Genomic DNA, 27,894 nt, shown 5'->3' with positions numbered 1-27,894 from the left:
ATTTGTTATTTATTTAAATTATTACAGTAGTTTGTAATATCTATGGTATATGTTGCAATAAAATGCATTTAATTTAATACATTTAATATCTTTGATAAAGTTTAACACGTAGTATTTGTTTTATTACATTTATTTAAAAAAAATTAAGCAAATTATGAAATTATAATATGTTTATGTGATGTTTATTATTGTTATCTGAAACAAAATAAACGTCTGTTCTGTAATTGTTGTTAATGACTGATAAACAAAAACAGATGTTTGAGAAAAATAGTCCAATGTTATGTTTATTTTAAAATGTTAATTTAAATTAAGGCTTTCAAATATAATGTTTATAATATAATAAAATTATAATTTAATAAACATTATAATAAAAATAAATACACAATAGTAGATGCATAATGTAACATATAATGGTTAAAATTGATTATTATAGCATTTTTATCATATAGAATCTATATGAGCAACATTGACCTTGATAGTGCTGGTTATTGGATTGAAAAGAAGTCCAATTCTTTCTGCACAAGTTATTTTATAATAATATGATATTCTCACTGAGCTGGTGTATTTTCAGGTTGGACACTAACAGTGTTCTTTTTTGTGTGTTTTTACAGTCATGGTTCCTTTGACGAGGTCCTGCCTGCAACCTGTCGACACAATTTGGAAGTTTTATGAGAAAAAAAAAATCCTGTTTGAAAATCCCCTCCGACCTGAAATGCACCCTAAGAAACGTGAGCAGAATATGATTGGGAAACGTTCGACCCTGTATTTGCCAACCGTCAGACGTCCTTCAAGCCCGCTCCTCCGACTCCGTTACAGACGTTCAGATCACAGCAGGAGGTGACGGACTGACACACAACTACAGCATCTCGCAAGAACCGTCAGAAAAACAACGGCAACGTAGAGGAAGACCCTGATGAACTGAGACAGAAACAAGGATGTAATGTACAATGGCTGGGATTATCAACAGATTCAGTGGTGAGGATTCAGACACAACTAAATCGAAAATCTTTACTAATTAAACTTCAGTTTTTTTTGGTTTTCTAAACATGCTGACGTTCAGCATACAGGCAACGCTAAAAGTCGTTTCACATCATGAGATGTTTTGCAGCATTTGTAGCTAAATAGCATGCAGTGGAAACGTCTCTTTTTTCTGTTTCGGTCAATTGCTAAACTAATAATGAACAGCAGAAGTATTGCACTACAAATATGCGAAGAACACTAGTTTGACGTGCACTATTGAAAATGGGATCGACGGCGGACGTTATTTGCACATTTTATCGCGGAGAAAACCACCCCCTCACACTACAGCTACCCAGAGACGCATCTCAGAGGAAGTCCTTGTTTTCAGGCCTCAAACAGAAGTGTTTTAACAAAACAAACGTCCAATTCAGGCCCGTAGTGCCAACTAGACAGCACCAGATTTTAGGTAGTACTCCTATAGGACGAAAAATGCCAACCAGCACACACACACACACACTTTAGGCGCTGTTACTTGCGCAAAATTTCGTGGGCGAAAAAGGTCTACACTATTGACTATGTACGAAGTACCGAATTTGCTGGTCAACGCAATTTATTTGAGTTATTTTAAACTCAAATACTTTTTTATTATTAAAGCTACAAATCTGAAATATACATTTTTGAACATGAACTTTAATTTTAGATATTTTATTTGCAATTTCTTATGTGAAATTGCATGGGTAAATAATGAGATTTCATCCTTGAAATTACACCGAGCAACTGTAAAAGTGGCCGCCAGGGTTGCCAGATCTTCATGACAAAACCCCAAAGGCCAATCAGAACCAGCCCAAAACTAGCCCAAAGGCCAATCAGAACCAGCCCAAAACTAGCCCAATGGCCAATCTGAACCAGCCCAATAGCCAATCAGAACCAGCCTAAAACTAGCCCAATGGCCAATCAGAAGCAGCCCAAATCCAGACCAATGACCAATCAGAACCAACCCAATAGCCAATCAGAACCAGCCTAAAACTAGCCCAATGGCCAATCAGAACCAGCCCAATGGCCAATCAGAACCAGCCCAAAACTAGCGCAATGGCCAATCAGAACCAGCCTAAAACTAGCCCAATGGCCAATCAGAACCAGCCCAATGGCCAATCAGAACCAGCCCAAAACTAGTGCAATGGCCAATCAGAACCAGCCCAATAGCCAATCAGAACCAGCCTAAAACTAGTGCAATGGCCAATCAGAACCAGTCTAATACTATCCCAATGGGCAATCTGAACCAGCCCAAAACCAGACAAATGGCCAATCAGAACCAGCCCAAAACCAGCCCAATGGCCAATCAGAACCAGCCCAATGGCCAACATGTCACACCCATATGTAAAATACACATTTCACAATCACTGTAAGGCAAAATGAAAAGTATTATATCATATTGAAAAAAAAAAAGCTTAAAGGAGTTCTCTTTCACAAAACGTAACATAAAACGCAGCATCGTAATTTGCCATTTGGTAGAATATCAAATATTTTAAGCAAACTCAATTCCCACAGACTTGGCAACCCTGGTGAACGTTATTTTACAGCCATGTGACCGAGCTATAATTTTAAAAAGTCAGAGATAATCATTGCATTCTTTTTTTTCCACTTTTTTAAAATTAAAGCCATATGTATGAAATATAAGTTTTAAATTTATTGTTAAAATTTTGAAGTAAAATCTCCATGGAGATATTTTTCGCCCCGATTATTAACTGCATAGATTCCTATTTAAAAGATGGTATTTCGTCCGAGAAATTTCGCCGAGCAACTATAAATGCGACGCTCCTTTACAGTCATGTGACCGAGCTATAATTTAAAAATCTTTCGTTTAAAAAAATCTGCGATTATTCATTGCATTCTTTTTTTTTTAAAAGTAAAGCCATATGTCTGAAAATAAGTTTTAAATTGTTTGTTTAAAAACATAAAGCTGTTAATTAGAAGTAGGAGACTTAAAACTAAATTCTAGTCAGGCAAGGCATAATAAAAGTCCCCAGTTCATTAGCACTAATAAAGGCGGCCCTAGAGACACGCCCACTTCTGTGTTTTGTTTACGTACCTGTTTACACTCCCAGAAGTCCTTGTTCCAAGAACACGCGACCTCGCTGCGGAGCAAAAGAATGTGTGACATATCATAGCCGTGCTCAGAGGGAGGTGGGCCGCGCGGGGGCCGCTTTTATTAGCCGTTCACTTCAACAGCAACATTAGGGTAACGTTTCGACATGGCCGTCATAAAAGTATGCGCGTACACGTACAAAGGGAAGCCTTTAGGGTGAATTACAGTAGCTTCATCCGCTGATAAAACACGTTTTGCTTTCAACGCAGCTGTAATGGACAACCTCACTAAATAACTGGACTGCCTGACCATGTATCTCACTGCAGGGAAGCATTGTTGCCGGACGGCGGCCGTGTCATCGCTTTGCTAGAAATCTAACACGAGAATCGTGATGGCAATGGTCTTTTCTTTTCTAATCAAAGGAAGTGCCTCTGTATTCCCATTATGCAATTTGTTAAAACATGAATTCAGGTTATTTTCTTGCATATAAGCTATAGAGGAGCGTGAAATTTTTATGAGAAGAAAAAAGAAAAAAAGAACAAGCGTCAGCTCACTAGTTACAAACATCTTTATATATACAGGATATATCCATATATATTTATATATACATTTTTTTTTCCTTATTTGCCTAATAAGCTCAAGTGGCAGTCTAGTTATTTTTTGAAGTACGGCATGATCATTAGTTATCAGAAATCAGAAGTTCCAGTCCCGAAACCCAGTTCTGCACTTAATAAATTAGAGCGAAAAAATAAACTGGCGGAAATCAGATTTCCGTGAAAAACGTTATTGATATCGTAGGGAGAGAGAGAGAGAGAGAAAAAATGCACGGCTTTTGATTTCTTTTGTGTTTTGGACAGGAAGTATTTGTTATTGCAAAATAAAGTGTGTTGATTGAGCCATGTGCAATGCCTTGGGTAGAAACTGTGTTTGTCTCATTGTTAGGGTGTACAGGAAAGCGTAGAGGTGAAAATCCTTCTATTATAGTAAAGTCCACGCTGTCCGGGACTCTAAACTACAGGGCGGAGAGAGAGAGAGAGAGAGCGATTGAGAGAGAGAGAGAGAAAAAAAACGGTCTTTGTAAGTTTTGGGAATTTGTTTTGTAATCTTTCCTTTTTTCTGCTTTTTTATTGTTCATTTGTAATGATTTGTTCTCAAAACTTAGGAGGGCTGAAGCAGCTGTTTTTGTTTTATTTTTGCGACACGTCAGAATATATCACTAAATAAAACAGGTGCTTTTTATGGATCAAAGTACGATCAATCTCTATTATACATAAGAAGACAAACAAATAAGTGTTATCAAGTCAAATTTTAGGGGGAGGGGGGAAACACGTACATTACTCTTTTTCCTTTTTATATTTACTAAAGTGGGGGAGGGGGTTCATTGTGGTCGAGGTTGTGACAAAAGGCATTTTTCCTCCAACCTTTTCTCCGAAGCGATCGAGGAATGTCGACGTCCTAAGAGTTTTTTTTGTCTTCACGCTATGCATTCCAGTTTTCTAGGACTTCCATACTTTAGGTCGCCCGAACCGCCGTAGTCCTTAACCAACTTCCCGCCGGATATTTGCTGGCTTTTTGTACGTAGAAAATTTCGAATTTGTTTGAAAGTTACGACAAGATCTTCCCTGTTTATGGGAGAGGCTTTAACGCAGCTGGAATAAACTAAAATGCCCGTCATAAGCTAGAAACTATGAAGAGACATGATGTGAATTTTTTTTTTTATATATTTTGAAAAACTGGTGAATCTTACAAAAGCATGTCCTATTTCACTCCAAAATCAAAAGAATGAAAAGATTTTTTTGTCAAAAATAGTCCTAAAAAATAGGCCTAATTTTTATACTTTATGCACAATATCATTTATTTTGATTCGGGAGTGAAACAAATCCCCCAAACAACGTCGACGACCAATCAGAACGAGAGAGTTGAAACTGAACCCCTCCCCCTCCGAACTCACAGCGCCCTCTCCTGGCCCTCCGTGTAAATGACTCTAAATATTTGTTTTGTGATCTAGTGTTAGACTCAGAGCATCATAAAGGTTGTCCCTAAAAAGTGCCTTTTGTTCACAGACACCATCTTGTATCCTGAGTGCCCATCTAAAAAAAAAAAAACATAAAAAAAACAAAACAAAAAAGTCCCCTCCTTCAAACTTCTGTATTTCTCCTTCCGCGACTTCTTCAAAGCAGTATATATAGTACTAAAGGAAATCGGTGTGACTTAGTTCCTCTTTTTATTGTTGAATAATTAAGAAAACTGTAAAAAAAAATGTTAAAAAAGACAAAAAACAAAAAAACAACTTTGTCTTGCTTTTCCTTCCTCTGTAATCTTGTCTTCTGCCTCTTTTGGACACTGGAGTAGTCTATAGTTGCAAATCCATCGCCCTTCCCCGTGCCCCTTTTCTCTGAACGGAGGGGTTTTTAAAATAATAATAAAAAAAAAAGAGTAAGAAAAAAATGTTGTCTGAGCAGAATGCAGTTAGCTCACATGTTATTCTTGTCTGTACGCTTCACGTTGTATTCATACCGATCTCTTCAGCTTCTCCATTGAACAGTTAATGTACGTGAACAAGTTACGCCGGTGAGCTCTGGTGGGCCGTCCCACGGACAGATGGGCGTTTCGGCTGCGAGAACGATGGAGGCGACCGCTGGGGTAGACTAGGAGACTTTTTGATCTATTTATTTCCTTTTTTGTTACCAAATTCATTTGATTTGCTATGATCTGTTTGTATTGATGTTGCATTGAGAATCTGTATTGATGATGCACCTTTTGAATGGTTGTACGTGACCAGATATTTAATTTAAAAAAAAAAAAAATCAAGACAAAGCACCTTAAAAACGGAGTGGTTTCAGCACAGGGAAAGCGACAGACAGTTTCGAAGCCCAGCGTTACGAGCCAAACCCTTTAGACCAAAGTGACGCACGCCACACAATAAAACTGAGACTAAAATTAACTTGAAAACTCACCAGCAAATGCCGATGTGGGCTTAAAGACGACTTGCTTCCTCCCACTAACAAAATATGCAATTATTTCACTTTCCCGAGTCCGTGAAGCCCCGGCGTCCGCGTTGGCTGCGGTTTATTAATAACTGTAATTAATGAAAGCCATAGCGACGGACACTTGTTTGACGCTCTCATCGTCCCTCCCTGGTACTGACCGTCCATTTTCTTTCTTTCTTTGGTATTTACTTTTGTACTCTTTTGTTGAGCGGGGCATTGGCATGCGATTAGAGTAGCACGAGCCCTCGGCGGCTTCGGTCCTGGTTTGAACTCCTCGAGCGGCGCCCGTCTCAGTCCCACACGCCTTCCAGAGCTCATGGTGAAATGCATGTGTTGATTACAATTTCTTTTCCATAATAAGAAAAACAAGAAAGAGCAACACCTTTAACTGATTGAATAAAAGGATGTTCTTGACTGTAAAGACGACTCGTGTGGTTATTTTCATCTTCAGATCCAGTTTAGCCTCAGCGAACTTCCTCAGGATGATTTAAAATAAGACAAAACAAGCAGTAGCTACAATAAGCTAAAAATCAAGGTATTTCTTCATTCACCTCATAACTACTGTTTTTTTTTTCTTTGAAGAACCAGGGTTCCCATGGTCTTGTAAAATAGGAAGTGACTTCATTTTAACTGTGATTTCTAGACCTGTAAATGTTTTATAACTCCACATGTTTTTATACATTTGGATCATTTTCTAGTCATGCATTTACTCGTTCATCAAAATGAACGAATCTTTTTCCGAGTCAATTCGTTCGTTTCGTTCATTGAATGAACCAAATGACTCGGAAAAAGATTTGTTCATTTTGATGAACGAGTTCGAACAGGAGAGTCAAGAACGCGCATCACAGAACAGAGCAAGGCTACCATTTGTGCTTATAAAACTTAAACTTTGTTATTTATTTATTAAATGAGCGATCGTTTCGCTTGATAAGACCCTTATTCATTGTCTGGAGTCGTTTAAAGCCCTTTGAACAGTTTGTAGTTTGTAGCTACTGAAAGTGTCTTTTGGACCTTGAACCGTCTGGTTACCAGTAAAGTGCATTATATGGAGAAAAATGCTGGAATGTTTTCATCAAAAACCTTCATTTCTTTTCGACTGAAGAAAGAATGACATGGACATCTTGGATGACATGGGGGTGAGTAAATTATCAGCAAAAGTTTTTTTTTTTTTTTAAAGTGAACTACTCCTTACGTCAACTTTTAGCCATAGTCAACGCTTCATTTACACATGTAGCTGATACTGTTCCTCTCTCAACCACAAAAGCTTTCTTTCATTCGTTTTTCTGCACTCTTCTCTTTAACTTTTGGCAGTCTATAGAACTCAAAATGTTTTTTCACGATGCGACCGATTAGTACGGTCCAAAACCCGACCATTTTTTAGCAGAAATAATCAGCCAAATTTGCGAGTCCGTTCCGTTCAATGGCATTGTTTATGTTCAGTCCCTCCAAAATGGCTGACTTCTGGATTGATGACGCGTTGTGAAAACCCTCTATGGCTGTAAAATCCACCAAACTATAAATTCCAGATGAAATGGGATAATCTTTTAGAGGTGAGAATGTGCTGGTTTTAATGTATAATGTAATATGCAATACCATATCCTAAATCATCACGACTAAATGCTGTGAAAATGCTAATGTCTATTACAGATGCACAGTCAACTTGTTCCAACAGAAATACTATACATAGATGTCTCAGTGTCTTTCTCTATGTTGAGAATCATCACTGGTTTAGTAACATTGATCATGCTCTGATAATATGTAAATATATTCACAAACAAACCATTTTAAAGTTACAAGTATTTATTTAATGCACCTTCTTCACGTTAAATGAACAGTCTATAAATTATTATTTAATGAATTCTCCCCAAAGGATTGTGTTCGGATCACAAACATTTGTTAAAGCATCAAGTATATCGTTTACAGAAGTTAGTTGAAACACTGTGTGTGTGGTCACTTGTTAAAGAATGTAACCAATTAAAAAATGTAACAAAATTATGAACCATTAAAACTGTTTTGACTAGTGCTTGTGCATCAAAGCGAAAATGAGTTCTTTTCAAAATATTCAAGGCCACCTTTTCTAAACATTTTCTCTATAAGGATTTTTTTTATTTTAATTTGTTTTATAATATGTAACATTTTATTTTATTTACATGCAAAAATTACAGTACATCTTTTGTGCACTTTTAATCAGCATTTATGTGCTATTAAGTAAATTGACCTGAAGTCGTCCCAGATCGGACAAGTTAATTGAACGCACACAGTCGTCGGCCGCTCTTAAATGTGGTAAATGTTTTTATGATCGCATCCCTCCCAGTCGATGAGCTCGGAGCAATGAAACCACAGCGAGATCTCCCGCTCCGCTCCTTCCACAGAATCAGAGGCATGCACCACATTTCTGAAGGAATATAACAGTCATGAAAGTCATTGCAAACATGCCACTCATATACATGCAAAAGGTTTAGGCTTTGAACACATAATTACAGCTGAGATTCTTGGTAACACTTCATAATAAGGTCACGTTAGTATAACAGACCCTGTGTCCATTACCATGGACACCACATGTCAGCCCCCTTTTTTTTTAACTTCTGGAGCATTTCACCTAGTTTAAAGCCTGCAGTCCATGAGATTGGACATTTGTCATCCAATCAAATGCGAGTAAAGCTCTGCATGTAGTAATTATATAAAAAAAAAAATCTCTACATTGAAGAGAAGCATGGCAGCACTTCACTCCAAACACAGAAGCAAGCAACATTTTCTAAAGTGTATTTACATTTTGTATATATTTTTGCCAGTATTTCATAGTTTTAAATCAGGATTTTTCAGGTCGAAATTTTGAGTTTCTCTAATCTTCTTGAAACTCTGGATTCTGAGAGAGGGCCATGAGACTTGGACCTGAGTGCAAAAATGGAGGCTCTAGACCCTTCCAGAGCTAACGTATTGAGATATTTATAATGGCATAAATGATACGTGGGATGTCCATATCTCAGCTCTGGAAGGGTCTAGAGCCTCTATTTTCGCACTCAGGTCTAAATCTCATGACCCTCTATCAGAATCCAGAGTTTTGAGAAGATTGGAGAAACTTAATTTCTCACCCCGAAAAAAAACCCCGAAAGGGGTACCTACGTCGTTTTTTGGGGGGGGGGTCGAAATTTTGAGTTTCTCTGATCCTCTCAAAACTCTGGATTCTGAAAGAGGGCCATGAGACTTAGACCTGAGTGCAAAAATGGAGGCTCTAGACCCTTCCAGAGCTGACGTATTGAGATATTTATAATGGCATAAATGCTACGTGGGATGTCCATATCTCAGCTCTGGAAGGGTCTAGAGCCTCCATTTTTGCACTCAGGTCTAAGTCTCATGGCCCTCTATCAGAATCCAGAGTTTTGAGAAGGTTGGAGAAACTTAATTTCTCACCCCGAAAAAAAAACCCGAAAGGGGTACCTATGTTGTTTCTTTTTTGGGTCGAAATTTTGAGTTTCTCTGATCTTCTTGAAAATCTGGATTCTGATGGAGGGCCATGAGACTTAAGGCCATTGCACACCGAGTCCGAAATTCGCATCCGAAATTTTCGCACGTTAAAAAAAAAAATTCGACCTCACGTTATGTCAGTCACGCTTACACACCGCCTCCGAAACTTTCGTCCGTCATAAAATTAATCGGATCGGGTTCGATTTTCTGCGTTTTTCGCATCCAGAGCCAGCATTTTGAGAGGTCTTTTGACAATTCAGGGCCGGGGGGAGCTCGTCCTCAAATCATTGCACATATGCGCCGTGCTTTCAGTTTCGGTTTTCAATTCGATCAAGTGTTTATGTTCTCTTCTCTATATTGGATTATGAAATTAATAAACCTCCCCTTTCAATCAGATTGAAATTTAGGATCGAATAAGGTGTGATTGAGCAGCCTATTCGATAACTAATGTATTATTTGGGCACAATATACACAATAACAGCCTAGCTCTGTTCTGTCTGCCCAGCGCTTCCACCGGGCCGCGCGCGGGTGTGTGTTTGTCCGTGTGTGTGTGTCCATACCTGGTCCATTTCAGACACACTGCCAGTCTCCGTTCAGAATCGATTGGTTCACGGAAATTGGTGGTCTTGTTTTTAATATGTGGCTCCAGAATCGCTAGCAAAGCATCGAACTGTCCCACTGACATTCTGAGGTAAATTTTGAATCGCTCAGGATAAATTCGCAACTCCTTCATAAGGAACTCTCCTTCCTCTCGGCGCAATTTCAGGATTGGATGGACGTAATATTTTCTCTTTCTTCCCTTTTCAATAAGAGAGAGGGCAAAAATCATCCTCACTGCTTGACGAATCCATTTGGTATTTTTGCGTTTTTTCCCGCAAAGGTTAAAGAAATACGCAACGGACTCGGTGTGCAAGGTTTCTATGCGTGACGAATTTTTAAGTTAACGAACACGAAAATACGCATACGAATATTTCGTGCTCAGTGTGCAATGGCCTTTAGACCTGAGTGCAAAAAATGGAGGCTCTAGACCCTTCCAGAGCTGAGATATTGAGATATTTATAAATGCTACGTGGGATCTCAATATCTCAGCTCTGGAAGGGTCTAGAGCCTCCATTTTTGCACTCAGGTCTAAGTCTCATGGCCCTCTATCAGAATCCAGAGTTTTGAGAAGATTGGAGAAACTTAATTTTTCGCCCAAAAACGAAAAAAACGAAAGGGGTAACACTGTCGTTTTTTTTTTCGGGTCGAAATTTTGTATTTCGATATCTCAGCTCTGGAAGGGTCTAGAGCCTCCATTTTTGCACTCAGGTGTAAGTCTCAGTGCCCTCTATCAGAATCCAGAGTTTCGAGAAGATTGGGGATACTTAATTTTTCGCCCAAAAAAAAAAAACGTAAGGGGTAACACTGTCGTTTCTTTATCGGGTCGAAATTTTGAGTTTCGATATCTCAGCTCTGGAAGGGTCTAGAGCCTCCATTTTTGCACTCAGGTGTAAGTCTCAGTGCCCTCTATCAGAATCCAGAGTTTCGAGAAGATTGGGGATACTTAATTTTTCGCCCAAAAAAAAAACGTAAGGGGTAACACTGTCGTTTTTTTTTCGGGTCGAAAATTTGAGTTTCGATATCTCAGCTCTGGAAGGGTCTAGAGCCTCCATTTTTGCACTCAGGTGTAAGTCTCAGTGCCCTCTATCAGAATCCAGAGTTTCGAGAAGATTGTGGATACTTAATTTTTCGCCAAAAAAAAAAAACGTAAGGGGTAACACTGTCGTTTTTTTTCGGGTCGAAATTTTGAGTTTCGATATCTCAGCTCTGGAAGGGTCTAGAGCCTCCATTTTTGCACTCAGGTGTAAGTCTCAGTGCCCTCTATCAGAATCTAGAGTTTCGAGAAGATTGGGGATACTTAATTTTTCGCCCAAAAAAAAAAAACGTAAGGGGTAACACTGCCGTTTTTTTTTTCGGGTCGAAATTTTGAGTTTCGATATCTCAGCTCTGGAAGGGTCTAGAGCCTCCATTTTTGCACTCAGGTGTAAGTCTCAGTGCCCTCTATCAGAATCCAGAGTTTCAAGAAGATTGGGGATACTTAATTTTTCGCCAAAAAAAAAAAACGTAAGGGGCAACACTGTCGTTTTTTTTTCGGGTCGAAATTTTGAGTTTCGATATCTCAGCTCTGGAAGGGTCTAGAGCCTCCATTTTTGCACTCAGTTGTAAGTCTCAGTGCCCTCTATCAGAATCCAGAGTTTCGAGAAGATTGGGGATACTTAATTTTTCGCCCAAAAAAAAAAACGTAAGGGGTAACACTGTCGTTTTTTTTTCGGGTCGAAATTTTGAGTTTCGATATCTCAGCTCTGGAAGGGTCTAGAGCCTCCATTTTTGCACTCAGGTGTAAGTCTCAGTGCCCTCTATCAGAATCCAGAGTTTCAAGAAGATTGGGGATACTTAATTTTTCGCCAAAAAAAAAAACGTAAGGGGTAACACTGTCGTTTTTTTTTCGGGTCGAAATTTTGAGTTTCGATATCTCAGCTCTGGAAGGGTCTAGAGCCTCAATTTTTGCACTCAGTTGTAAGTCTCAGTGCCCTCTATCAGAATCCAGAGTTTCGAGAAGATTGGGGATACTTAATTTTTCGCCCAAAAAAAAAAAACGTAAGGGGTAACACTGTCGTTTTTTTTTCGTGTCGAAATTTTGAGTTTCGATATCTCAGCTCTGGAAGGGTCTAGAGCCTCCATTTTTGCACTCAGGTGTAAGTCTCAGTGCCCTCTATCAGAATCCAGAGTTTCGAGAAGATTGGGGATACTTAATTTTTCGCCCAAAAAAAAAAACGTAAGGGGTAACACTGTCGTTTTTTTTTCGGGTCGAAATTTTGAGTTTCGATATCTCAGCTCTGGAAGGGTCTAGAGCCTCCATTTTTGCACTCAGGTGTAAGTCTCAGTGCCCTCTATCAGAATCCAGAGTTTCGAGAAGATTGGGGATACTTAATTTTTCGCCCAAAAAAAAAACGTAAGGGGTAACACTGTCGTTTTTTTTTTCGGGTCGAAATTTTGAGTTTCGATATCTCAGCTCTGGAAGGGTCTAGAGCCTCCATTTTGGAACTCAGGTGTAAGTCTCAGTGCCCTCTATCAGAATCCAGAGTTTCGAGAAGATTGTGGATACTTAATTTTTCGCCCAAAAAAAAAAACGTAAGGGGTAACACTGTCGTTTTTTTTTCGGGTCGAAATTTTGAGTTTCGATATCTCAGCTCTGGAAGGGTCTAGAGCCTCCATTTTTGCACTCAGGTGTAAGTCTCAGTGCCCTCTATCAGAATCCAGAGTTTCGAGAAGATTGTGGATACTTAATTTTTCGCCAAAAAAAAAAACGTAAGGGGTAACACTGTCGTTTTTTTTTCGGGTCGAAATTTTGAGTTTCGATATCTCAGCTCTGGAAGGGTCTAGAGCCTCCATTTTTGCACTCAGGTGTAAGTCTCAGTGCCCTCTATCAGAATCCAGAGTTTCGAGAAGATTGGGGATACTTAATTTTTCGCCCAAAAAAAAAAAACGTAAGGGGTAACACTGTCGTTTTTTTTTCGGGTCGAAATTTTGAGTTTCGATATCTCAGCTCTGGAAGGGTCTAGAGCCTCCATTTTTGCACTCAGGTGTAAGTCTCAGTGCCCTCTATCAGAATCCAGAGTTTCGAGAAGATTGGGGATACTTAATTTTTCGCCCAAAAAAAAAACGTAAGGGGTAACACTGTCGTTTTTTTTTCGGGTCGAAATTTTGAGTTTCGATATCTCAGCTCTGGAAGGGTCTAGAGCCTCCATTTTTGCACTCAGGTGTAAGTCTCAGTGCCCTCTATCAGAATCCAGAGTTTCGAGAAGATTGGGGATACTTAATTTTTCGCCCAAAAAAAAAAACGTAAGGGGTAACACTGTCGTTTTTTTTTCGGGTCGAAATTTTGAGTTTCGATATCTCAGCTCTGGAAGGGTCTAGAGCCTCCATTTTTGCACTCACGTGTAAGTCTCAGTGCCCTCTATCAGAATCCAGAGTTTCGAGAAGATTGGGGATACTTAGATTTTCGCCCAAAAAAAAAAAACGTAAGGGGTAACACTGTCGTTTTTTTTCCGGGTCGAAATTTTGAGTTTCGATATCTCAGATCTGGAAGGGTCTAGAGCCTCCATTTTTGCACTCAGGTGTAAGTCTCAGTGCCCTCTATCAGAATCCAGAGTTTCGAGAAGATTGGGGATACTTAATTTTTCGCCCCCCCAAAAAAAACGTAATGGGTAACACTGTCGTTTTTTTTTCGGGTCGAAATTTTGAGTTTCGATATCTCAGCTCTGGAAGGGTCTAGAGCCTCCATTTTTGCACTCAGGTGTAAGTCTCAGTGCCCTCTATCAGAATCCAGAGTTTCGAGAAGATTGGGGATACTTAATTTTTCGCCCAAAAAAAAAAACGTAAGGGGTAACACTGTCGTTTTTTTTTCGGGTCGAAATTTTGAGTTTCGATATCTCAGCTCTGGAAGGGTCTAGAGCCTCCATTTTTGCACTCAGGTGTAAGTCTCAGTGCCCTCTATCAGAATCCAGAGTTTCGAGAAGATTGGGGATACTTAATTTTTCGCCCAAAAAAAAAACGTAAGGGGTAACACTGTCGTTTTTTTTTCGGGTCGAAATTTTGAGTTTCGATATCTCAGCTCTGGAAGGGTCTAGAGCCTCCATTTTTGCACTCAGGTGTAAGTCTCAGTGCCCTCTATCAGAATCCAGAGTTTCGAGAAGATTGGGGATACTTAATTTTTCGCCCAAAAAAAAAAACGTAAGGGGTAACACTGTCGTTTTTTTTTCGGGTCGAAATTTTGAGTTTCGATATCTCAGCTCTGGAAGGGTCTAGAGCCTCCATTTTTGCACTCACGTGTAAGTCTCAGTGCCCTCTATCAGAATCCAGAGTTTCGAGAAGATTGGGGATACTTAATTTTTCGCCCCCCCAAAAAAAACGTAATGGGTAACACTGTCGTTTTTTTTTCGGGTCGAAATTTTGAGTTTCGATATCTCAGCTCTGGAAGGGTCTAGAGCCTCCATTTTTGCACTCAGGTGTAAGTCTCAGTGCCCTCTATCAGAATCCAGAGTTTCAAGAAGATTGGGGATACTTAATTTTTCGCCAAAAAAAAAAAAAACGTAAGGGGTAACACTGTCGTTTTTTTTTCGGGTCGAAATTTTGAGTTTCGATATCTCAGCTCTGGAAGGGTCTAGAGCCTCCATTTTTGCACTCAGTTGTAAGTCTCAGTGCCCTCTATCAGAATCCAGAGTTTCGAGAAGATTGGGGATACTTAATTTTTCGCCCCCCCAAAAAAAACGTAAGGGGTAACACTGTCGTTTTTTTTTCGGGTCGAAATTTTGAGTTTCGATATCTCAGCTCTGGAAGGGTCTAGAGCCTCCATTTTTGCACTCAGGTGTAAGTCTCAGTGCCCTCTATCAGAATCCAGAGTTTCAAGAAGATTGGGGATACTTAATTTTTCGCCAAAAAAAAAAAACGTAAGGGGTAACACTGTCGTTTTTTTTTCGGGTCGAAATTTTGAGTTTCGATATCTCAGCTCTGGAAGGGTCTAGAGCCTCCATTTTTGCACTCAGTTGTAAGTCTCAGTGCCCTCTATCAGAATCCAGAGTTTCGAGAAGATTGGGGATACTTAATTTTTCGCCCAAAAAAAAAAAACGTAAGGGGTAACACTGTCGTTTTTTTTTCGTGTCGAAATTTTGAGTTTCGATATCTCAGCTCTGGAAGGGTCTAGAGCCTCCATTTTTGCACTCAGGTGTAAGTCTCAGTGCCCTCTATCAGAATCCAGAGTTTCGAGAAGATTGGGGATACTTAATTTTTCGCCCCAAAAAAAAAAACGTAAGGGGTAACACTGTCGTTTTTTTTTCGGGTCGAAATTTTGAGTTTCGATATCTCAGCTCTGGAAGGGTCTAGAGCCTCCATTTTTGCACTCAGGTGTAAGTCTCAGTGCCCTCTATCAGAATCCAGAGTTTCGACAAGATTGGGGATACTTAATTTTTCGCCCAAAAAAAAAAAACGTAAGGGGTAACACAGTCGTTTTTTTTTCGGGTCGAAATTTTGAGTTTCGATATCTCAGCTCTGGAAGGGTCTAGAGCCTCCATTTTTGCACTCAGGTGTAAGTCTCAGTGCCCTCTATCAGAATCCAGAGTTTCGAGAAGATTGGGGATACTTAATTTTTCGCCCAAAAAAAAAACGTAAGGGGTAACAATGTCGTTTTTTTTTTCGGGTCGAAATTTTGAGTTTCGATATCTCAGCTCTGGAAGGGTCTAGAGCCTCCATTTTTGCACTCAGGTGTAAGTCTCAGTGCCCTCTATCAGAATCCAGAGTTTCGAGAAGATTGGGGATACTTAATTTTTCGCCAAAAAAAAAAACACGTAAGGGGTAACACTGTCGTTTTTTTTCGGGTCGAAATTTTGAGTTTCGATATCTCAGCTCTGGAAGGGTCTAGAGCCTCCATTTTTGCACTCAGGTGTAAGTCTCAGTGCCCTCTATCAGAATCCAGAGTTTCGACAAGATTGGGGATACTTAATTTTTCGCCCAAAAAAAAAAAACGTAAGGGGTAACACTGTCGTTTTTTTTTCGGGTCGAAATTTTGAGTTTCGATATCTCAGCTCTGGAAGGGTCTAGAGCCTCCATTTTTGCACTCACGTGTAAGTCTCAGTGCCCTCTATCAGAATCTAGAGTTTCGAGAAGATTGGGGATACTTAATTATTCGCCAAAAAAAAAAAACGTAAGGGGTAACACTGTCGTTTTTTTTTCGTGTCGAAATTTTGAGTTTCGATATCTCAGCTCTGGAAGGGTCTAGAGCCTCCATTTTTGCACTCAGGTGTAAGTCTCAGTGCCCTCTATCAGAATCCAGAGTTTCGAGAAGATTGGGGATACTTAATTTTTCGCCCAAAAAAAAAACGTAAGGGGTAACACTGTCGTTTTTTTTTTCGGGTCGAAATTTTGAGTTTCGATATCTCAGCTCTGGAAGGGTCTAGAGCCTCCATTTTTGCACTCAGGTGTAAGTCTCAGTGCCCTCTATCAGAATCCAGAGTTTCGAGAAGATTGGGGATACTTAATTTTTCGCCCAAAAAAAAAACACGTAAGGGGTAACACTGTCGTTTTTTTTCGGGTCGAAATTTTGAGTTTCGATATCTCAGCTCTGGAAGGGTCTAGAGCCTCCATTTTTGCACTCAGGTGTAAGTCTCAGTGCCCTCTATCAGAATCCAGAGTTTCGAGAAGATTGGGGATACTTAATTTTTCGCCCCAAAAAAAAAAAACGTAATGGGTAACACTGTCGTTTTTTTTTTCGGGTCGAAATTTTGAGTTTCGATATCTCAGCTCTGGAAGGGTCTAGAGCCTCCATTTTTGCACTCAGGTGTAAGTCTCAGTGCCCTCTATCAGAATCCAGAGTTTCGATAAGATTGGGGATACTTAATTTTTCGCCCAAAAAAAAAATGTAAGGGGTAACACTGTCGTTTTTTTTTCGGGTAGAAATTTTGAGTTTCGATATCTCAGCTCTGGAAGGGTCTAGAGCCTCCATTTTTGCACTCAGGTGTAAGTCTCAGTGCCCTCTATCAGAATCCAGAGTTTCGAGAAGATTGGGGATACTTAATTTTTCGCCCAAAAAAAAAACCGTAAGGGGTAACACTGTCGTTTTTTTTTCGGGTCGAAATTTTGAGTTTCGATATCTCAGCTCTGGAAGGGTCTAGAGCCTCCATTTTTGCACTCAGGTGTAAGTCTCAGTGCCCTCTATCAGAATCCACAGTTTCGAGAAGATTGGGGATACTTAATTTTTCGCCCAAAAAAAAAAACGTAAGGGGTAACACTGTCGTTTTTTTTTTTTTGGCGAAAAATTAAGTATCCCCAATCTTCTTGAAACTCTGGATTCTGATAGAGGGCACTGAGACTTACACCTGAGTGGAAAAATGGAGGCTCTAGACCCTTCCAGAGCTGAGATATCGAAACTCAAAATTTCGACCCGAAAAAAAAACGACAGTGTTACCCCTTACGTTTTTTTTTTTTGGGCGAAAAATTAAGTATCCCCAATCTTCTCGAAACTCTGGATTCTGATAGAGGGCACTGAGACTTACACCTGAGTGCAAAAATGGAGGCTCTAGACCCTTCCAGAGCTGAGATATCGAAACTCAAAATTTCGACCCGGAAAAAAAACGACAGTGTTACCCCTTACGTTTTTTTTTTTTGGGCGAAAATCTAAGTATCCCCAATCTTCTCGAAACTCTGGATTCTGATAGAGGGCACTGAGACTTACACCTGAGTGCAAAAATGGAGGCTCTAGACCCTTCCAGAGCTGAGATATCGAAACTCAAAATTTCGACCCGAAAAAAAAAACGACAGTGTTACCCATTACGTTTTTTTTTTTTTGGGCGAAAAATTAAGTATCCCCAATCTTCTCGAAACTCTGGATTCTGATAGAGGGCACTGAGACTTACACCTGAGTGCAAAAATGGAGGCTCTAGACCCTTCCAGAGCTGAGATATCGAAACTCAAAATTTCGACCCGAAAAAAAAACGACAGTGTTACCCCTTACGTTTTTTTTTTTTGGCGAAAAATTAAGTATCCCCAATCTTCTTGAAACTCTGGATTCTGATAGAGGGCACTGAGACTTACACCTGAGTGCAAAAATGGAGGCTCTAGACCCTTCCAGAGCTGAGATATCGAAACTCAAAATTTCGACCCGAAAAAAAAACGACAGTGTTACCCCTTACGTTTTTTTTGGGGGGGCGAAAAATTAAGTATCCCCAATCTTCTCGAAACTCTGGATTCTGATAGAGGGCACTGAGACTTACACCTGAGTGCAAAAATGGAGGCTCTAGACCCTTCCAGATCTGAGATATCGAAACTCAAAATTTCGACCCGGAAAAAAAACGACAGTGTTACCCATTACGTTTTTTTTTTTTGGGCGAAAAATTAAGTATCCCCAATCTTCTCGAAACTCTGGATTCTGATAGAGGGCACTGAGACTTACACCTGAGTGCAAAAATGGAGGCTCTAGACCCTTCCAGAGCTGAGATATCGAAACTCAAAATTTCGACCCGAAAAAAAAACGACAGTGTTACCCCTTACGTTTTTTTTTTGGGGCGAAAAATTAAGTATCCCCAATCTTCTCGAAACTCTGGATTCTGATAGAGGGCACTGAGACTTACACCTGAGTGCAAAAATGGAGGGTCTAGACCCTTCCAGAGCTGAGATATCGAAACTCAAAATTTCGACCCGAAAAAAAAACGACAGTGTTACCCCTTACGTTTTTTTTTTTGGGCGAAAAATTAAGTATCCCCAATCTTCTCGAAACTCTGGATTCTGATAGAGGGCACTGAGACTTACGCGTGAGTGCAAAAATGGAGGCTCTAGACCCTTCCAGAGCTGAGATATCGAAACTCAAAATTTCGACCCGAAATAAAAAACGACAGTGTTACCCCTTACGGTTTTTTTTTTTGGGCGAAAAATTAAGTATCCCCAATCTTCTCGAAACTCTGGATTCTGATAGAGGGCACTGAGACTTACACCTGAGTGCAAAAATGGAGGCTCTAGACCCTTCCAGAGCTGAGATATCGAAACTCAAAATTTCGACCCGAAAAAAAAACGACAGTGTTACCCCTTACGTTTTTTTTTTGGGGCGAAAAATTAAGTATCCCCAATCTTCTCGAAACTCTGGATTCTGATAGAGGGCACTGAGACTTACACCTGAGTGCAAAAATGGAGGCTCTAGACCCTTCCAGAGCTGAGATATCGAAACTCAAAATTTCGACCCGAAAAAAAAACGACAGTGTTACCCCTTACGTTTTTTTTTTGGGGCGAAAAATTAAGTATCCCCAATCTTCTCGAAACTCTGGATTCTGATAGAGGGCACTGAGACTTACGCGTGAGTGCAAAAATGGAGGCTCTAGACCCTTCCAGAGCTGAGATATCGAAACTCAAAATTTCGACCCGAAAAAAAAACGACAGTGTTACCCCTTACGTTTTTTTTTTTGGGCGAAAAATTAAGTATCCCCAATCTTCTCGAAACTCTGGATTCTGATAGAGGGCACTGAGACTTACACCTGAGTGCAAAAATGGAGGCTCTAGACCCTTCCAGAGCTGAGATATCGAAACTCAAAATTTCGACCCGAAAAAAAAAACGACAGTGTTACCCCTTACGTTTTTTTTTTTGGGCGAAAAATTAAGTATCCCCAATCTTCTCGAAACTCTGGATTCTGATAGAGGGCACTGAGACTTACACATGAGTGCAAAAATGGAGGCTCTAGACCCTTCCAGAGCTGAGATATCGAAACTCAAAATTTCGACCCGAAATAAAAAACGACAGTGTTACCCCTTACGGTTTTTTTTTTTGGGCGAAAAATTAAGTATCCCCAATCTTCTCGAAACTCTGGATTCTGATAGAGGGCACTGAGACTTACACCTGAGTGCAAAAATGGAGGCTCTAGACCCTTCCAGAGCTGAGATATCGAAACTCAAAATTTCGACCCGAAAAAAAAACGACAGTGTTACCCCTTACGTTTTTTTTTTTGGCGAAAAATTAAGTATCCCCAATCTTCTTGAAACTCTGGATTCTGATAGAGGGCACTGAGACTTACACCTGAGTGGAAAAATGGAGGCTCTAGACCCTTCCAGAGCTGAGATATCGAAACTCAAAATTTCGACCCGAAAAAAAACGACAGTGTTACCCCTTACGTTTTTTTTTTTTGGGCGAAAAATTAAGTATCCCCAATCTTCTCGAAACTCTGGATTCTGATAGAGGGCACTGAGACTTACACCTGAGTGCAAAAATGGAGGCTCTAGACCCTTCCAGAGCTGAGATATCGAAACTCAAAATTTCGACCCGGAAAAAAAACGACAGTGTTACCCCTTACGTTTTTTTTTTTGGGCGAAAATCTAAGTATCCCCAATCTTCTCGAAACTCTGGATTCTGATAGAGGGCACTGAGACTTACACCTGAGTGCAAAAATGGAGGCTCTAGACCCTTCCAGAGCTGAGATATCGAAACTCAAAATTTCGACCCGAAAAAAAAAACGACAGTGTTACCCCTTACGTTTTTTTTTTTTGGGCGAAAAATTAAGTATCCCCAATCTTCTCGAAACTCTGGATTCTGATAGAGGGCACTGAGACTTACACCTGAGTGCAAAAATGGAGGCTCTAGACCCTTCCAGAGCTGAGATATCGAAACTCAAATTTTCGACCCGAAAAAAAAACGACAGTGTTACCCATTACGTTTTTTTTTTTTTGGGCGAAAAATTAAGTATCCCCAATCTTCTCGAAACTCTGGATTCTGATAGAGGGCACTGAGACTTACACCTGAGTGCAAAAATGGAGGCTCTAGACCCTTCCAGAGCTGAGATATCGAAACTCAAAATTTCGACCCGAAAAAAAAACGACAGTGTTACCCCTTACGTTTTTTTTTTTTGGCGAAAAATTAAGTATCCCCAATCTTCTTGAAACTCTGGATTCTGATAGAGGGCACTGAGACTTACACCTGAGTGCAAAAATGGAGGCTCTAGACCCTTCCAGAGCTGAGATATCGAAACTCAAAATTTCGACCCGAAAAAAAAACAACAGTGTTACCCCTTACGTTTTTTTTGGGGGGGCGAAAAATTAAGTATCCCCAATCTTCTCGAAACTCTGGATTCTGATAGAGGGCACTGAGACTTACACCTGAGTGCAAAAATGGAGGCTCTAGACCCTTCCAGATCTGAGATATCGAAACTCAAAATTTCGACCCGGAAAAAAAACGACAGTGTTACCCCTTACGTTTTTTTTTTTTGGGCGAAAAATTAAGTATCCCCAATCTTCTCGAAACTCTGGATTCTGATAGAGGGCACTGAGACTTACACCTGAGTGCAAAAATGGAGGCTCTAGACCCTTCCAGAGCTGAGATATCGAAACTCAAAATTTCGACACGAAAAAAAAACGACAGTGTTACCCCTTACGTTTTTTTTTTGGGGCGAAAAATTAAGTATCCCCAATCTTCTCGAAACTCTGGATTCTGATAGAGGGCACTGAGACTTACACCTGAGTGCAAAAATGGAGGCTCTAGACCCTTCCAGAGCTGAGATATCGAAACTCAAAATTTCGACCCGAAAAAAAAACGACAGTGTTACCCCTTACGTTTTTTTTTTTGGGCGAAAAATTAAGTATCCCCAATCTTCTCGAAACTCTGGATTCTGATAGAGGGCACTGAGACTTACACCTGAGTGCAAAAATGGAGGGTCTAGACCCTTCCAGAGCTGAGATATCGAAACTCAAAATTTCGACCCGAAAAAAAAACGACAGTGTTACCCCTTACGTTTTTTTTTTGGGGCGAAAAATTAAGTATCCCCAATCTTCTCGAAACTCTGGATTCTGATAGAGGGCACTGAGACTTACACGTGAGTGCAAAAATGGAGGCTCTAGACCCTTCCAGAGCTGAGATATCGAAACTCAAAATTTCGACCCGAAAAAAAAACGACAGTGTTACCCCTTACGTTTTTTTTTTTGGGCGAAAAATTAAGTATCCCCAATCTTCTCGAAACTCTGGATTCTGATAGAGGGCACTGAGACTTACACCTGAGTGCAAAAATGGAGGCTCTAGACCCTTCCAGAGCTGAGATATCGAAACTCAAAATTTCGACCCGAAAAAAAAACGACAGTGTTACCCCTTACGCTTTTTTTTTGGGGCGAAAAATTAAGTATCCCCAATCTTCTCGAAACTCTGGATTCTGATAGAGGGCACTGAGACTTACACCTGAGTGCAAAAATGGAGGCTCTAGACCCTTCCAGAGCTGAGATATCGAAACTCAAAATTTCGACCCGAAAAAAAAACGACAGTGTTACCCCTTACGCTTTTTTTTTTTGGGCGAAAAATTAAGTATCCCCAATCTTCTCGAAACTCTGGATTCTGATAGAGGGCACTGAGACTTACACCTGAGTGCAAAAATGGAGGCTCTAGACCCTTCCAGAGCTGAGATATCGAAACTCAAAATTTCGACCCGAAAAAAAACGACAGTGTTACCCCTTACGTTTTTTTTTTTTTGGGCGAAAAATTAAGTATCCCCAATCTTCTCGAAACTCTGGATTCTGATAGAGGGCACTGAGACTTACACCTGAGTGCAAAAATGGAGGCTCTAGACCCTTCCAGAGCTGAGATATCGAAACTCAAAATTTCGACCCGAAAAAAAAACGACAGTGTTACCCCTTACGTTTTTTTTTTGGGGCGAAAAATTAAGTATCCCCAATCTTCTCGAAACTCTGGATTCTGATAGAGGGCACTGAGACTTACACCTGAGTGCAAAAATGGAGGCTCTAGACCCTTCCAGAGCTGAGATATCGAAACTCAAAATTTTGACCCGAAAAAAAACGACAGTGTTACCCCTTACGTTTTTTTTTTTGGGGCGAAAAATTAAGTATCCCCAATCTTCTCGAAACTCTGGATTCTGATAGAGGGCACTGAGACTTACACCTGAGTGCAAAAATGGAGGCTCTAGACCCTTCCAGAGCTGAGATATCGAAACTCAAAATTTTGACCCGAAAAAAAAAACGACAGTGTTACCCCTTACGGTTTTTTTTTTTGGGCGAAAAATTAAGTATCCCCAATCTTCTCGAAACTCTGGATTCTGATAGAGGGCACTGAGACTTACACCTGAGTGCAAAAATGGAGGCTCTAGACCCTTCCAGAGCTGAGATATCGAAACTCAAATTTTCGACCCGAAAAAAAAAACGACAGTGTTACCCCTTACGGTTTTTTTTTTTTTGGGCGAAAAATTAAGTATCCCCAATCTTCTCGAAACTCTGGATTCTGATAGAGGGCACTGAGACTTACACCTGAGTGCAAAAATGGAGGCTCTAGACCCTTCCAGAGCTGAGATATCGAAACTCAAAATTTCGACCCGAAAAAAAAAACGACAGTGTTACCCCTTACGTTTTTTTTTTTGGGCGAAAAATTAAGTATCCCCAATCTTCTCGAAACTCTGGATTCTGATAGAGGGCACTGAGACTTACACCTGAGTGCAAAAATGGAGGCTCTAGACCCTTCCAGAACTGAGATATCGAAACTCAAAATTTCGACCCGAAAAAAAAAACGACAGTGTTACCCCTTACGTTTTTTTTTTTTGGCGAAAAATTAAGTATCCCCAATCTTCTTGAAACTCTGGATTCTGATAGAGGGCACTGAGACTTACACATGAGTGCAAAAATGGAGGCTCTAGACCCTTCCAGAGCTGAGATATCGAAACTCAAAATTTCGACCCGAAATAAAAAACGACAGTGTTACCCCTTACGTTTTTTTTGGGGGGGCGAAAAATTAAGTATCCCCAATCTTCTCGAAACTCTGGATTCTGATAGAGGGCACTGAGACTTACACCTGAGTGCAAAAATGGAGGCTCTAGACCCTTCCAGAGCTGAGATATCGAAACTCAAAATTTCGACCCGAAAAAAAAACGACAGTGTTACCCCTTACGTTTTTTTTTTTTGGGCGAAAAATTAAGTATCCCCAATCTTCTCGAAACTCTGGATTCTGATAGAGGGCACTGAGACTTACACCTGAGTGCAAAAATGGAGGCTCTAGACCCTTCCAGATCTGAGATATCGAAACTCAAAATTTCGACCCGGAAAAAAAACGACAGTGTTACCCCTTACGGTTTTTTTTTTTGGGCGAAAAATTAAGTATCCCCAATCTTCTCGAAACTCTGGATTCTGATAGAGGGCACTGAGACTTACACCTGAGTGCAAAAATGGAGGCTCTAGACCCTTCCAGAGCTGAGATATCGAAACTCAAAATTTCGACACGAAAAAAAAACGACAGTGTTACCCCTTACGTTTTTTTTTTTTGGGCGAAAAATTAAGTATCCCCAATCTTCTCGAAACTCTGGATTCTGATAGAGGGCACTGAGACTTACACCTGAGTGCAAAAATGGAGGCTCTAGACCCTTCCAGAGCTGAGATATCGAAACTCAAAATTTCGACCCAAAAAAAAAAACGACAGTGTTACCCCTTACGTTTTTTTTTTTGGGCGAAAAATTAAGTATCCCCAATCTTCTCGAAACTCTGGATTCTGATAGAGGGCACTGAGACTTACACGTGAGTGCAAAAATGGAGGCTCTAGACCCTTCCAGAGCTGAGATATCGAAACTCAAAATTTCGACCCGAAAAAAAAACGACAGTGTTACCCCTTACGTTTTTTTTTTTGGGCGAAAAATTAAGTATCCCCAATCTTCTCGAAACTCTGGATTCTGATAGAGGGCACTGAGACTTACACCTGAGTGCAAAAATGGAGGCTCTAGACCCTTCCAGAGCTGAGATATCGAAACTCAAAATTTCGACCCGAAAAAAAAACGACAGTGTTACCCCTTACGCTTTTTTTTTGGGGCGAAAAATTAAGTATCCCCAATCTTCTCGAAACTCTGGATTCTGATAGAGGGCACTGAGACTTACACCTGAGTGCAAAAATGGAGGCTCTAGACCCTTCCAGAGCTGAGATATCGAAACTCAAAATTTCGACCCGAAAAAAAAACGACAGTGTTACCCATTACGTTTTTTTTTTTTTGGGCGAAAAATTAAGTATCCCCAATCTTCTCGAAACTCTGGATTCTGATAGAGGGCACTGAGACTTACACCTGAGTGCAAAAATGGAGGCTCTAGACCCTTCCAGAGCTGAGATATCGAAACTCAAAATTTCGACCCGAAAAAAAAACGACAGTGTTACCCCTTACGTTTTTTTTTTTTGGCGAAAAATTAAGTATCCCCAATCTTCTTGAAACTCTGGATTCTGATAGAGGGCACTGAGACTTACACCTGAGTGCAAAAATGGAGGCTCTAGACCCTTCCAGAGCTGAGATATCGAAACTCAAAATTTCGACCCGAAAAAAAAACGACAGTGTTACCCCTTACGTTTTTTTTGGGGGGGGGCGAAAAATTAAGTATCCCCAATCTTTTTGAAACTCTGGATTCTGATAGAGGGCACTGAGACTTACACCTGAGTGCAAAAATGGAGGCTCTAGACCCTTCCAGATCTGAGATATCGAAACTCAAAATTTCGACCCGGAAAAAAAACGACAGTGTTACCCCTTACGTTTTTTTTTTTTGGGCGAAAATCTAAGTATCCCCAATCTTCTCGAAACTCTGGATTCTGATAGAGGGCACTGAGACTTACACCTGAGTGCAAAAATGGAGGCTCTAGACCCTTCCAGAGCTGAGATATCGAAACTCAAAATTTCGACCCGATAAAAAAAACGACAGTGTTACCCCTTACGTTTTTTTTTTTGGGCGAAAAATTAAGTATCCCCAATCTTCTCGAAACTCTGGATTCTGATAGAGGGCACTGAGACTTACACCTGAGTGCAAAAATGGAAGCTCTAGACCCTTCCAGAGCTGAGATATCGAAACTCAAAATTTCGACCCGAAAAAAAAAACGACAGTGTTACCCCTTACGCTTTTTTTTTTGGGCGAAAAATTAAGTATCCCCAATCTTCTCGAAACTCTGGATTCTGATAGAGGGCACTGAGACTTACACCTGAGTGCAAAAATGGAGGCTCTAGACCCTTCCAGAGCTGAGATATCGAAACTCAAATTTTCGACCCGAAAAAAAAACGACAGTGTTACCCCTTACGTTTTTTTTTTTTTTGGGCGAAAAATTAAGTATCCTCAATCTTCTCGAAACTCTGGATTCTGATAGAGGGCACTGAGACTTACACCTGAGTGGAAAAATGGAGGCTCTAGACCCTTCCAGAGCTGAGATATCGAAACTCAAAATTTCGACCCGAAAAAAAAACGACAGTGTTACCCCTTACGTTTTTTTTTTTTGGGCGAAAAATTAAGTATCCCCAATCTTCTCGAAACTCTGGATTCTGATAGAGGGCACTGAGACTTACACCTGAGTGCAAAAATGGAGGCTCTAGACCCTTCCAGATCTGAGATATCGAAACTCAAAATTTCGACCCGGAAAAAAAACGACAGTGTTACCCCTTACGTTTTTTTTTTTTGGGGCGAAAAATTAAGTATCCCCAATCTTCTCGAAACTCTGGATTCTGATAGAGGGCACTGAGACTTACACCTGAGTGCAAAAATGGAGGCTCTAGACCCTTCCAGAGCTGAGATATCGAAACTCAAAATTTCGACCCGAAAAAAAAACGACAGTGTTACCCCTTACGTTTTTTTTGGGGGGGGGGCGAAAAATTAAGTATCCCCAATCTTCTCGAAACTCTGGATTCTGATAGAGGGCACTGAGACTTACACCTGAGTGCAAAAATGGAGGCTCTAGACCCTTCCAGATCTGAGATATCGAAACTCAAAATTTCGACCCGGAAAAAAAACGACAGTGTTACCCCTTACGTTTTTTTTTTTTGGGCGAAAATCTAAGTATCCCCAATCTTCTCGAAACTCTGGATTCTGATAGAGGGCACTGAGACTTACACCTGAGTGCAAAAATGGAGGCTCTAGACCCTTCCAGAGCTGAGATATCGAAACTCAAAATTTCGACCCGATAAAAAAAACGACAGTGTTACCCCTTACGTTTTTTTTTTTGGGCGAAAAATTAAGTATCCCCAATCTTCTCGAAACTCTGGATTCTGATAGAGGGCACTGAGACTTACACCTGAGTGCAAAAATGGAGGGTCTAGACCCTTCCAGAGCTGAGATATCGAAACTCAAAATTTCGACCCGAAAAAAAAACGACAGTGTTACCCCTTACGTTTTTTTTTTGGGGCGAAAAATTAAGTATCCCCAATCTTCTCGAAACTCTGGATTCTGATAGAGGGCACTGAGACTTACACGTGAGTGCAAAAATGGAGGCTCTAGACCCTTCCAGAGCTGAGATATCGAAACTCAAAATTTCGACCCGAAAAAAAAACGACAGTGTTACCCCTTACGTTTTTTTTTTTGGGCGAAAAATTAAGTATCCCCAATCTTCTCGAAACTCTGGATTCTGATAGAGGGCACTGAGACTTACACCTGAGTGCAAAAATGGAGGCTCTAGACCCTTCCAGAGCTGAGATATCGAAACTCAAAATTTCGACCCGAAAAAAAAACGACAGTGTTACCCCTTACGCTTTTTTTTTGGGGCGAAAAATTAAGTATCCCCAATCTTCTCGAAACTCTGGATTCTGATAGAGGGCACTGAGACTTACACCTGAGTGCAAAAATGGAGGCTCTAGACCCTTCCAGAGCTGAGATATCGAAACTCAAAATTTCGACCCGAAAAAAAAACGACAGTGTTACCCCTTACGCTTTTTTTTTTTGGGCGAAAAATTAAGTATCCCCAATCTTCTCGAAACTCTGGATTCTGATAGAGGGCACTGAGACTTACACCTGAGTGCAAAAATGGAGGCTCTAGACCCTTCCAGAGCTGAGATATCGAAACTCAAAATTTCGACCCGAAAAAAAACGACAGTGTTACCCCTTACGTTTTTTTTT

At 40.3% G+C, this 27,894-nt stretch overlaps 2 protein-coding genes across 13 annotated transcripts in view; one reads left to right on the top strand and one right to left on the bottom strand.

The window, feature by feature from the left end:
- Window positions 1-5,336, top strand: part of nfixb (nuclear factor I/Xb) — a 189,341-nt gene extending 184,005 nt beyond the window's left edge. For all 12 annotated transcript variants that reach the window (XM_089128248.1, XM_089128247.1, XM_089128252.1 and 9 more), the window contains one exon: window positions 612-5,336. In XM_089128248.1, coding sequence (XP_088984374.1) covers window positions 612-626 — 15 coding nt within the window. In that variant the 3' untranslated portion in view covers window positions 627-5,336. The remainder of the gene's footprint in view (window positions 1-611) is intronic.
- Window positions 5,337-7,818: 2,482 nt separating this feature from the next.
- The window catches only part of nme4 (NME/NM23 nucleoside diphosphate kinase 4), an 84,472-nt gene continuing 64,396 nt past the window's right edge, over window positions 7,819-27,894 (bottom strand). The window contains exon 5 of the mRNA XM_039662796.2: window positions 7,819-8,431. Within this exon, the coding sequence (XP_039518730.2) occupies window positions 8,311-8,431 (121 nt within the window). The 3' untranslated portion in view covers window positions 7,819-8,310. The remainder of the gene's footprint in view (window positions 8,432-27,894) is intronic.

The sequence above is a fragment of the Pimephales promelas genome, chromosome 3 (assembly GCF_988280905.1).
Source record: "Pimephales promelas chromosome 3, fPimPro1.hap1.1, whole genome shotgun sequence".
Classification (NCBI taxonomy): domain Eukaryota; kingdom Metazoa; phylum Chordata; class Actinopteri; order Cypriniformes; family Leuciscidae; genus Pimephales; species Pimephales promelas.
This window is presented reverse-complemented; position numbering and strand designations above follow the sequence as displayed.